At 42.8% G+C, this 13,280-nt stretch overlaps 1 protein-coding gene across 1 annotated transcript; it reads right to left on the bottom strand.

The window, feature by feature from the left end:
• Positions 1-7,845: 7,845 nt before the first annotated feature.
• Positions 7,846-9,340, bottom strand: HYI (hydroxypyruvate isomerase (putative)). The gene has a single exon (XM_069098749.1). It carries the CDS (start codon positions 9,080-9,082, stop codon positions 8,057-8,059), a length of 1,026 nt encoding a protein of 341 aa, XP_068954850.1. The 5' UTR covers positions 9,083-9,340; the 3' UTR covers positions 7,846-8,056.
• Positions 9,341-13,280: the final 3,940 nt, after the last annotated feature.

Here is a 13,280-nt window from a genome sequence, read left to right on the forward strand (position 1 = left end):
CTGGGTCAAGATTCTGAGTGACCATATGTTCAGACTACTCAGATGTAAAAGTTCTTTCAATACAGAGATGTATATAAAGTATATAGTTGATTCAGGCAATCAGAGCCCTGTCTATTGGTCTTTATTTCTCTGTCTGTATTTTCTCTGAAGTTCAGGGTGCTGACTTTTCCTCTGAACTAGTGAATGTAATTAAAAGAGATTGCTGACCCCTTAAACAGCTATCTTTCCTAGTAAAGCAAATCTAAGAGCCTGTACTAGCTGCCATCCTGGGTATACCAGTGTGGTTGCTGCTACAGCCATTCTACAGTTCATTCTGCAGGCCCCTGCCCTATGCCAGTGGATATAGCTCAACTCCATCTTTAGTGTGGAGTAAAATGTGATCTAGCACAATTTTATTTCACATTGCCTTCTATTTTTTCATTTGTTTGGATCTGTTTAATAGTATCTCGATTTCTCATAAATTCACTAGCTTCCATTTGCGCCTATCTAATTCTGGAGGAATGATTCTCCTCAGTGAGCTTTTGAGATTCTTTTTCCATCTGGCAAATTCGGCTTTTTAAGGCATTCTTCTCCTCATTGCCTTTGTGAGCCTCTTTTGCCATTTGAGTTAGCCTTTTTTTTTTTTAAGCAATCGGGGTTAAGTAACTTGCTCAAGGTTACACGGACAGTTATTTCTGGGGGTGGTGCTGAGTATCTGAGCCTGGGATTCGATCTCCAGGTCATCCCAACACTGGAGCCAGTGCTCTTACTTGCTGAGCCACCTGGCTGCCCTAAGCAATTGGGGTTGAGTAACTTGCTCAAGGTTACACGGCCAGGTGTTTCTGGGTGGGTGCTAAGTGTCTGAGCCTGGGATTCGATCTCCAGGTCATCGTGACACTGGAGCCGGTGCTCTTACTCGCTGTGCTACCTGGCCGCCCCTGAGTAAGTCTATTTTTTAAGGTATTATTTTCTTCAGTCAGGTTGTTGACTCTCATTTCATAATTTTCTTGCAGTTCTCATTTCTCTTCCCAATTTTTCCTCCACTTCTCTTATTTGTTTTTCAAAATCCTTCTTAAGCTCCTCTATGGCCTGTAACCAGCTCATATTTTTCTTGGAAGCTTTTGGTGCAGGAGTTCTGACTTTGCTGTCTTCCTCCTGTTCCATGCTTTGATCCTTTTTGTCCCCAAAATAGGAGTAAAAAGTTGGATTGCTCTGTTTGCTTTGCTTCCTTTACCTGCTCATGTTGCCACTCAATTACTTGACTTTTGAGCTTTTTGCCACAGTAGGAGACTCTGCTACCAGAGAGGGGAGCTTCGTACCAAACACTGGGGTTTTCTCAGCTGCTGGAGCTATTAGTTGGGTGCCCTCTCTGAAGCCTCCACACCCTTTGGCAAGCTGGTCACACACCCCAGGACCTCCACCCTAGACCACAATCCAGATCCAAGCAGGTTAAAGCAAGATCTAGCACAGTTTTAACAGTTAATAAACCAGCAAAGCAGGCCTGAGCCACCAATATGGCAATAATTGAATCTGCAACATCATGATCTGCCTGCTGGTGAATGCCCCAGTGTATAAGAACAAACTTTAGGAGAAAACCCTGCCGCATTATGGTGAATATAATTTTGTATGGGTGGATGACCAGGTTTGTGGGATCTCTGTGAGGCCTTGCTCAGAATGGACACAGATTTGGAGCATTGCTTTTTAAATTACCTGTGCACTCTCTCACAAGGATTTTTGAGAGAAATAGACTGTAGAAAGCAACAAAGAGGCCAGTTCACCCTTTGGTGAGTTCTTCCTGTGGAACTGCTTGTATTACCTGTTGTAAGGGGGGGACTGTAATTATTAGTGTTCAGGAATTGACTAAGGTTTGCTGTGTTATTCTGACTCACATGGTAGATTGAATATCTATGCTCTGGTATTGCACCATTGGGTTATCACTGTTCATCACCCTCATAGTAATAGTTTGTCAACAATGTTAATAGATAATTGTCTAAGTGATCTCCAAGGGTCACACCTGCTTCAATTATGGGGATGGCTTGGCAGCACAGGGGATCTTGATCTTTGGTATCATAGAAGATTACCTTTCTGACTTTTGCGTATTAGGTTTGGATGTTCAGTCTTACTTTTAATATGTCATGAAATGAGTCCATGGTCTTATATGTGATGATGTTGATTTTGATTTTGAGTCAGGTGTTAAAAGTTCACTTAGAATTTATACTTCTCCTTTATGATATATTCACTTCTTCAATCTGAGTAGTCGTCCCTGTCTCCATTCTAAACCTGAAAGAATCTAAGTTAGATCTTACTCTTCCTCCAGAAATTTCATTTTCAAAATTTTTTTTGAGGTTTTTGGGTTTTTTTGAGGCAAAATGTTAAGTGACTTGCCCAGGATCACACAGCTAGTGTCAAGTGTCTGAGGCTAGATTTGAACTCAGGTCTTCCTGACCTAGTGCCAGTGCTCTAGCCATTGTACCACCTAGCTACCTCCATTTTCAAATTCTTAAAGTATTTGTGAATTTACAAGGAGTCCTGAAAGATATTTGGTTTTTGAGGAATTCAAATTGCTTAATTCTCCAACTTTTAAGGTTAAACTTGGGAATCTCCATTTATTCCTCTCCGAAGTTTCCCCTCATTTTGTTTTTTTGTTCTAGATGACTCCTAATGGGAATTATAAGGAGATATATAAGAACCAATCCCCCCCCCAAAAAAAAATACCAAGGAAAATACTTTTAGGGGAAATGATGGAGTTCTAATAAAGCTTCCCCCAGCCCCAATATTTTGACTTCCTTATAGCCCTGGCCCTACTGAATAGCAGCCCTACTGCACCTGCCTAGCGCCCCCCCCCCCATTCCCCAATGTCCTAACTTCTTTGTATATGCCTCACTGCTCACTGGAACAACAGGTGTGTCCCTGAACTCTTAGTTCCCACAGAGACAGCAGATGTGTCCATGTGATGGGAACCTAGCTACTGCCTCTACCTGGTCACTGCTTCCAGACCCATTCCCACAGAAACAGGTGTGTTCTTGTATTCAGTCACAATCACATCATCCATCTAGCCCAAGACAGGACCACAATAGCTACTGTCTTAACCAGACAGGACCACAATAGCTAGCCAGTTGGAGGGCAGAATGACCAGAATGTTTAACCACTGAACCATAGATGGGACCCCTCCTCCATTACCTAATCCCTTAAAAAGCTCCTCCTGCCTTTTTCTTTACCCCATAAAAATCCATCTCGCTTTCTCTAAAGCTGCTGGTTCTTTTTGGAACTTAGAACTTCATGAGAGGCATCAATCTCAATAAATTCCTATACTTGGATTACAGGTTGTCTGACTGAATTCTTTGAGACGGTTCTACCACAACACACCATGAAACTGCAACAGTTCTGGGTGGGCAGAGCCTCCAACTAAACAGTTTTTTGGCGTCCCCAGGTTTAAACCGAAAAAGAAATAATGGCATACTGGTCACAGTTCTAACTAGTCTTAAACCTCTTCCAGTTCAGTGTGAATGTGTCAAACATAATTGTTTGCCAGAGGAAAAAACTTACTTTCTAGGCTATGGATTTCCCTCTTCATTTTGGCAATTCCTTTTACCTCAAGCTTTTATTACTTTCTGTGCAGAATTTCTTGTGTGACTGTATGTATATTCCTTATAGGTCACAACTAAAGTTGCTATGTTGCTAGATACTCAAATACTTTCTGACAGGGTCTCTTTTCTGCCTGTGGCCCTCAATATAAATGGTGAAGGATTCTAACCTTTCTGAGAAATACTGATCCCTCTTTATTTTTTGTGTTGGTTGTGGTTTTTTTGGGGGGGAGGGGGAGAATCTGTATCTTCTTTCACAAGATTGATATGGAAGTATGTTTTCTATGATTGCACATGTATAACCTATACAAGACTGTGTTGAGGGTGGGGGGAGAGAATTTGGAACTCAGAATTCCAAAAGAATGAATATTAAAAATTGTCTTTACATGTAATTGAGAAAAAAAAATACTGGCCCCCTTGCATTGGATAGAGGACAGTTACTCTCTTTTAGAGGCTTACTTTCTTTTGTTTGTTTCTGCTCATCCTGATGTGGAAGGATGCTGAATTACTTTTTTTCTCTGCTTTTTGGACATGCCTCCTCATTTCCTCAGTTATGTTTGGGCATTGTGATTTAATTTCCTTTCCAGGCATTGGGTAGCATAGTTCTATTCACTCATGGATAGGACACTGGATGTAAGTACAAATTCTGCCTTAGATAGTTACTCACTGTGTGACCCCAGGCAAGATACCCTCTTTGAACTTTAGTTAGCTCATTTCTAAAATAAGATGGTTGGACTAAATGGCCTTTAAGGACCCTTACAATTTTAAATGTGTTATCCTTTGCTCCCTCCTTTTTTCCATGTTTTGTTTGACTTTATTTGGCACATTCATTGTTGTCTTGAGGTGAGGAAGGAGAACTAAACATAGTTAACATCATTTACTCTGCCATCTCACTAGAATCATATAATTTCTGCTACCCAAAGGTAAAAGAGAAGCATTGTGGTGTGATGGTATAATCAGGACCTTCAAATCAGGGAATTTGGGTTCAAGACCCAACTCTGCCACTTATTGTATGGTCTTGAACTTTTGATTCCTATTTGTGAAATGAAGCATGTCTAGTAACAATCATAATGCCTTCATTTAATAGCATTTGCAATTTTTAAAAATAGATTTTTATTGATACCATTTTTATATTACCTAGGATTTCTACCTTCCCAAATCTAGAGAGTTATCCCTTGTAACAAATAATTTTTTTAAAGAAAAAGAGGAAGAGAAAAAATTTAAGAAAGTCTGATCAACACGTTGAAAAAATGTTATATGTTGAGAGAAAAGATGATTAATAACCAATATTTTGGGGGAGATTCAGAGCTTTCCCCTTCTTCCAAAGTCCTGATTTTAAGTTCAGTCTCTTGAAAGACATTACTGATAATGAGACTGAATTAACTTCCTTGATCTTAGTAAGACCACCCCACACCGCCACCCCCACCCCCCTTTTATAAGGAATTTAATCTAAGGTGGGGAAGTTTATTGTGTTCCATTCAAGCTTGGGTGGAGCCCAAGTCTGGGTGTGGTCGGAGTATAGAGATGGTTTCTCTGTCCAAGGATGCCATGATGTCTTCTCAGGCCCTCATTTAGCACCTATTCTTTGAAGGGTGTATAAACTGAGCCTTCCACCATGATCATCTTTGGTCTAAGAGGGCCAAATGACCATCCTTTTATTATTAACCTGCTGGCCTTATTAATAAAATTATTAAATTACCCAGAAACTATTTCTCAAACCATTTTTATCGTCACAATGTAATATTCCATAACTATGGACCCTGGTTTCTGGAAAAGAGTAGGAAAAAGTACCTTAAATTTTTTGGGGGCCAAGCTTGTTGTTTGTAATTCTGAAACATTTAGTTTTGATTGTTTTATAGTTCTTTCCATTTACATTGTTTCAGTCATTGCAATATTGTAGTCCGGGCTCTGCTTACTTCATTTTGTATCAGCTCCTATCATTAGTCTTTCCATGCTTTTCTGCATTCTTCATGCTAATTGTAATTTTCAGCACAGTAATACTCCATTACATTCATGTACTACTAGAATTTGGCTAGTCAGATTCTCTAGTGAGTGGACATCTCCTTTTTTATCCAAGTTGTTGCTACACAAAAAAATGATGCTAAAAATATTTAGGTGTATAAGGAGCTGGGTTTTTTTTTGGGGGGGGGTCAGTGGTTTTATTGGCATATATTGCCCACCAGTGGAAACTCTGGGTTCAGTGGTTTGGACATATTAGCCACTTTATTTGCATAATTACAAATTGCTTCGAAGAATAATTGTTCCAGTGTATGGCTTCAGTTTTGCCAGCAACAAATGTTTTTCTTTTCTTTCCACAATCTCCCCAAATTTTACTATTCCCTTCTTTTGTTATCTTTGCCAATTTGCTAGGCTTGAGGTCAAGTTCAGATTTCTCTTAACAGGAATGATTTGGAGTATCCTTTCATGTGCTTGTTCATAGTTTGTGATTTTTCCTTTGGGAACTGTATTTTCAAATTTTTTTTTTACCAGTGATCTATTGGGAATGACTTTTGGTCATATATTTATTAGTTGTTTATATATATTTTGTTCACCAGAATATTAATGGAGATATTTGAAATGTAGATTTCCCCCTCCCAGTCAGTTACTTCTCTTCTTATGTGCTAACTGCGTGTGCAAAAAGCTTTTTAATTTTATAAAATCAGAATAATTTGTCTTTTGTAGTTGACATACCCCTTTTTGGGGAATTTATCCCAGATTCATAGTTGTGAAAAGCATATCTGCCAGTGTTTTTTTTTTTTAAAGCAATGGGGTTAAGTAACTTGCTCAAGGTTACATGGCCAGTTATTTCTGGGTGTGATGCTAAGTATCTGAGCCCGGATTTGATCCAGGTCATCCCGACACTGGAGCCAGTGGTCTTACTCGCTGAGACACCTGGCCACCCATGCCAGTGCTTTTCTAATAGCATGTACTATTGGCAAAACACTCTCACATTCATTTGATTGGATCCTGACAATACCCATGAAGAAAGAAGGACAAATATTCTGGTTTCCTGATGAGAAGTGATTTTTTCCCCTAAGTTACAGAGCTAGTACATTACAGAAATCTTAAGCTCAGTTCTTCTGACATCAAGGCAAGTGCCACTTCCCTGTGCTCTGCTGCTCTTTGTTCCTCACCAGTCAAAGTTCACCTAGTATCAAATATACCCATATTATAAATGGCCCTAGGGTTACTGGGAGGCTTTGTGAAGGACTGCAGCAAGGTCATGGCAAGTGCTCCAACTTCCCCCAAATTAACTTTTTCATACAGATGGGATATAAAGGTCAACAGCAACCAGGCAGGCCAGACTTCATAAGGAATGCAATTGGATAGGGATTATAGGATGCAGAGGTTCTGGTAGGAGAGGGAAGGGAAAATACAAAAAGTGTTTCAGGGATGATTACTCAGGAATCAGAAAATTAAACTAAAATATACCCAAGTCTTAGCCATGCAAGGAATATCCATCATTTTCTGGAGTTTTATGCTTCTTTTCCTTGAAAAGGCAAATGCTTAGATAGCAGATCTGATAAAAGGAGAAAAGAGTGTTTAGAAACTAGTTAGCTTGTAGATATGTTCAAGGCTCCCTACATATAGGACTCTGAATTGGAGCAGTACATCATTATCCTTTTATTTTTCACTCTCTAGCAGAGATCTAGACATAACTTAAAATTACGTAGGTGGATGTTCTTCAGTCAATGGAAATAGAATTCCAAATGCGAAAATCAGGAATGGACCTCACCATGGCAGTCAATGCTTCCCAACCCACAGGATCAACCATCTGTAAACATGGCTGAAAACAGTGCAGAAATTGAGTAGCAGTGGAGTTAGTAGGCAGTGAAAAGAATGTAGGGCAAAGTATTCATACCCACGGGACAAAATAATTAGCTAAATCATGCCATAAGAGAGAGCCTGCATCTGTATGGGGAAGAGGACAAATCCAGCTAAGCTGGTAGTTTGCTGACACCTAGGAGGAAGCAAGGTGAAGCTTCAGTTAGTCTCCTCCAAGCTCCTGAAGAAGAGTCACTCCTTACCCTCTAAGAGCAGTTAGGAGAAAAAGCACTCCTTCCCTTGAAATTTTGTAAATCATTATAGTAACCCTTGCATTTGTAAAGCACTGCCCTTAGGCCTAGGAGCCCCAAGTTTTATTCTAGTCCTGCCTTTCACGGAATGGGGTATTGGATTAGGAGATGATTTCTGCTTCTGGGCCTGTTAGGGTGCTGGCCTTTCTATGATCCCTCCAGCCCTAAAATTCCAAGACTCTAAGGTACATAGATGGTCAAGAGGCTTTATAATAGCTCTTCAAATCAAAAAGTATTTATTAAGCCACACACATCGCTGGGCACTGGGGATACTAAGATGACCAGTTATCCGGGAGTTTACATTCTATCAGAAGAGAGAACACATGTTTTGTGGGGTGCTATCTTTCTTAGGAGTAGGGTGGTAGAGCAGGTAGGGGGTGGAAGGGTCTTTGATAAGTTGGGTCATCTTCAAGGCTCTCAACGTTGCCCGCCCCGGCTCTCCCAGTAGGTCCGCAGCCAGCCAAGCCCTTCATTGGTGTCCCCTCGGGGCCGGTACTCACAGCCCACGTAGCCTGTGTAGCCCAGCTCCTCCAACAGCTGGAACAAGTAGGGGAAGTTGAGCTCTCCGGGGCTGTCAGGCTCACCTCGGTCCGGGACTTGGGCCACCTGCACGTGCCCGATCAGGGGCAGGAAGGCACGGATGTTGGCAGTTAGGTTCCCACCCATGATCTGCCAGTGGAACACATCCAGCTGCAGCCTCAGGTTGGGCCGGTCCACTTGGCGCAGGATGGCCGCTGCCTGCTCGGGCGTGTCCAGGAAGTAGAGTGGATCTGTAAGTCGGCTGTTGATGGGCTCCACGAGCCCCACGAGGTTCTCGCGGGCCAGCACGTCGGCGGCATGCCGCAGGTTCTCCATGAACACGGCCTCCATGTCCCGGGCCACTGCTGAGCGCTCTGCGCCCTTCGGGATGCGGCCGGCCATCAGGTGCACCTGGGGGCAGCCCAGCTCCCGCGCGTACGCGACCGCTAGCTCCAGCCCCTCGCGGAAGGCGTCCTGGCGCCCGGGCACCGCGCCTAGCCCCAGCTCTCCGAGGTCCGTGGCCCCCGGCGGCGTGTTGAGCAGCACCAGCCGCACCCCGGCTGCCTGCGCCGCCGCCGCTAGCTGAGCCGCGGGCTCCGCGTACGGCCAGGCCACTTCGGCCACCTTGAAGCCAGCCCGGGCTGCGGCATCGAGGCGAGCGCTCAGCGCCGGGCCCTGCTCTGAGAACAACCACGACAGGTTGGCTGCGAAGCGCAGAGGAGCCATGGCTGTAGCTGGGTCCCGAAGCCCTCGGCCAAGGTACGCGTTCGCCCGGGCTCTGCTCCGCCTTTTCCGCCTAGTATCGCGCCCTCTGGACCCCTCTCGGCCTTTGCCCGAGTCTGCAGTGGAACGCGGAGGAGGGTGAAGAAGAGCTGGTGCCTGGAAAGACCGCGGATTTAGCGATGGAAGGGACCTCAAGGGCATCTAGTCCGGCCCTTCTAATTTTTTTTTTTTAAACAGAAGAGGAAACCGAGGAGTAGAGTGATGAAATTACTTGCTCGAGGGTCACACAAGGAGTCAGAAATTTAAAACAATTCAATTTGCAATAAGGAGCCACAGAAGGTTTTTAGGAGTCACATGAACAGATCTAGGGTCACAAGTGGTTTGACATTTGAAACGGATTTTTTTTCTGCGCAATCATTTGAGCAGATCTTTAAGTAATAATAGCTGAGATGGAGAGAACATTTTAAGGTTTCCAATCATTCCACAGGAATGTATTGAGCACCTACCACATGTACCAGGCAATCATACTAGGTTCTGGAACATAAGGCAAAAAATTGGACAGTCTCTGCCCTCTATTCTAAGAGAAAAGAAGCATACATACTAGTTTATAGAAATAATAAGTGTATATAAAATAAATACGAGGTAATGGGGGAGATGATGCTAAGGGAGTGGGGAAAATCTGCAAGGTGGCATTTGAACTGAGTATTGTGGTGAGAAGGGAGTGTATTCCAGGCATGAAGAAGAGCCTAGGCAAAGTCGAAGAAGGAGGTGTGTGGAATGTCACGAAAGCCACCATTTTGGCTGTCTCAAAAATTGTGGGAAGGGGCATAATAAATAGTAAAGTTATAGAGGTAAGTCAGAACCAGGTTGTGAAGGGCTTTAAACACCAACAAAGGAGTTTAGGTTTGATTTTAAAGATAAAAAGGAGCTACTTGAATGACCTCTCAGACCAGTACTTAGGTCACCAGTTGCTTACTGTACATTTCAAACTGCATTATCCCATCTTAAACATCTTGAACTCAATATGTTCATAGTAGAGGTCATTATTGTTGGGCTCAAACATATCACTTTTTAACCTTCCTTATTTAAGTCAAGGACATAATTGATCTTTCCAGTTACCCATGTTTGCAGGCTTGGGGTCATCCTTAACTTCACAGTTACCTCACAAATCTACTTAGTTGTCAAATGTTGTCATTTTCACTTTCATAACATCTCTTCTGTCAGTACCCTTTTCCTCAATATACAAACCTCATTCTAATTCAGACCTGTATCACCGGTATTGATCCTCACTGGTCTCACTGTCTCTCCCTCCCCACCCCCACTCCAGTCTATCCTTCATACAGCTTCCAAAGTGATCATTAATGATTAACCATGACAACTCTCCTATTCAATAAACACCAGTGGCTTCCTATCAGCTATAATCATAAAGATTAATAGGGATGTCCCTGGCTGCCTTAAAGACTCGACATGCTACCTTCTTCAGGAAGCTTTTCACCAGCCCATTCAAGACTGGAAGCTGATATCTTCAGGTGCTGTCTCTTCCATCAGAATTTAAGCTACCTGCTAGCAGGGGCTGTTTTCCTTTTCTATGTGTATCCCCCAAATTAACGTGATTTGTACATGGTAAGCACCTAATAAATGTTTTTATTCATTTATTCCACCAGCTTCTAGGGCTTTCCCTCTAAGGCTACCTTCCAGCTGCTCTGTAAACATACTAGTACATACCTATTTTATTTATACATGGCCTCCACCCTTAGTATGGAAGCTCCTTGAGGTCAAGGGCTGTTTTTGCCCTTCCTTGTCTCTCCATCACTTGTCACAGAGCCTGACACGTGGGCCCCGATTAATATGCGGAAGCTGACTTAAGTGCGGGCGAGAAGTGCGTTTGGAGAAAAGAGGAGTTTCATTTTGGATGCATAGGCTGAGATGCGCACAGGACGACATCGAAGTGGGAATGTCCTGGGGGCAGCTGGTGAAGAAAGTACGTTAGTTACCTCAACAGGTTTGATTTTTATTCGTGAGGAAGCTGGGGTAGCGGTTCAGAAAGGTTAAGTGGCTTGCCAGAGACACACACTACTACTACGCGGGTGAGAAGTGGCTGTAACCTGACTCTAGGTACTGCACACAATCCACTATTCTGCCTGGCCCAGATTCGCAGGGAACGGTGGCCGAAAAGGCCTAGTTAACGCCAGAGTCGCTTTCCGAATCGTCTTTCCTCTAGCGCCGCCCTAAAGCTCGGGGTTGGCGGGGGTTTGGTGGGAGGGGAGAAGCAGGAGGCAGAGGGAAGTCAGAACCACGGAAAGCAACCTCGGATTGGACAGCTAAACCACCGTCCCGGAAGCTTTTTGAGGCGGCGGAGGAAATCCCGCCTCCTCTGTTCGAAGCTTCCGCGGGAGCGGAAGTAGAGGTGCTTTCTGGACACGCTGGGGGCAAATCCCCTGGTTTCTTTTTTCATGACTGCCCCCTTCCGCGGTCCTTTTTCTTCACTCGGACAACTCACGCCTTCGTCCCTCACTTCCCGCTTGGTCATCCTCCAAATTTTCTCTTCTCGCGGTGGCCAAAGTGATGACAGCCCTGAAGTACAGGTCTAGCCAGGGAAATCCCCCGAAATTTCGTGAAGTTTCTGTAACTCCCCCACCCCGAAAAAAACGCTCATCTTGTTAGTCTTTTAAAAGAAAACTTTGTTCACTTTATTTTTTTTCCAACATAGTTAATAAGGACATAGGTTTTGCAGGATTTCACATGTATGATGGGCGTATTGTTTAGCTTTTCAGTGGGTGGAGGGGCTGAAAGGGAGTTTGGAAATAAAATTTAAAAAAAATTAATATTAAAATTAAGTATGTTTTTTAATGTAAAAAAAAAAACAAGAAAACCTTGACAATTAGACTCCACTGTCGGTCTTGCCAGATTTAAGTTCACCTTGCACCCCCTTATCTACACTCCAGTCAAACTGGGCTCCTTGCTGTTTCTGCAGAGGGAGCTTTTGTTCTCCCACTTGCACGCCCTTGTACAGGCTGTGCTCAGAACTTACAATGCCTCCCATGCTCACTCTTGGAATCTCGTTTGCGTCAAGGCCCTGCTCTGGTGCTACCTCCCAGAGAAAGCCCAAACCATTTCATATTAACTTATTTATGTCCCTGGTGTTTTCCTCCAGGAGAATGTAAGCTCCTTGAAGGCAAGGCCTGTTGTAATTTTTGTTTCCTATCTCCATTGTCTGCCACAGTTCCTAGAATTTAAGACATGCTTGTTGGGGGGCAGCCTCTCTAAACTTCCTGGAAATTCTCTTCCTGTTACCATCTTTTCCTTCTCTTAGGTTTAAATTAACAGTGCCATTACTAATTTGAAAACTACTTTCTCTGTAAAGCCTTATTTAAACCATAGATTTGACACAGAAGCATATACAAAGTGTACATATAAGAGGCAGTTGGGCTCCCCAGCTAGGCTCTAAACTTATTGAAGGCCTGGACTATGAATTGAGGTGATTAGAAAAGTGGTTAATTGTGGGAACTGGGTGAACCATACTGATTACATCTTGTGTCTCAATTCTGGAGATAAGTGCTCGGTTCCCTTTCTATTCAATTATGTGTCTAGTCCAGTTTGTTTTGTGAGAAAACTTTATTCAGTTGTGGGAATTGGGAGCAAATCTTATTGTATTGTTTAGATCTAGTCCTGCATGACTGGGAAGATGGACCACCTCTACCTGCTGCTTAGAGACCGTTAACTAAGGACTTAGGTTATGCTGACCAGAAATCCTGTCAGATTGAAAGACTGATGACAAGGAGTTTTCTCATAATTATATATCTCAAGCTACCCATATGTCTTATCTGATAACCGGTCCCTTACTGGTCAATATTGTTTCCATGTTCCTTTGACTGAATACACTTGGGGGGGGAATGGGACACCTTTTGAATTCAGGGATTTGTACCTGTTAACTCTCCCCCTCCCAATTTGGAAAGTCCTTAATCTTTCCTCCAATTAGAAATCAAATTACCTAATTTTATATCCTGATAATTGTTCTATTTTAATTAATTGGTCTTATTTGATGAATTGGTTTTTAATGCAAAGACGTGTATCTGAGGTCCAGTGCCAAAGCTGAGGAGGCCTGGTCTTGGTTTATTGAGCAGTTGGAATGTATTGCTTAATCAGTATGCTCAGAAGCTTGAACCTGATGCCTATAATACAAATGGTACAATGGTACTTTTATCTTGGCATGTCTTGAACACACAAGCAATGCTTCAAGTCAGCCTTTATGAATTGATATGGACTTGATATATAATTAACTTTAGACAAAATATTTATAAAATGCTTCTTACATTCCAGACACTGTGTTAAGCACTGGGAATTAAAAAAATTGGCCACTGGTGGTGGTAGCTTCTGACTTATTAATCAATGTAGCTCT

This window comes from Petaurus breviceps, unplaced genomic scaffold (genome assembly GCF_028583685.1).
Source record: "Petaurus breviceps papuanus isolate PSGF00001 unplaced genomic scaffold, PetGlider_PUasm1.0 37, whole genome shotgun sequence".
Taxonomy (NCBI): Eukaryota; Metazoa; Chordata; class Mammalia; order Diprotodontia; family Petauridae; genus Petaurus; species Petaurus breviceps.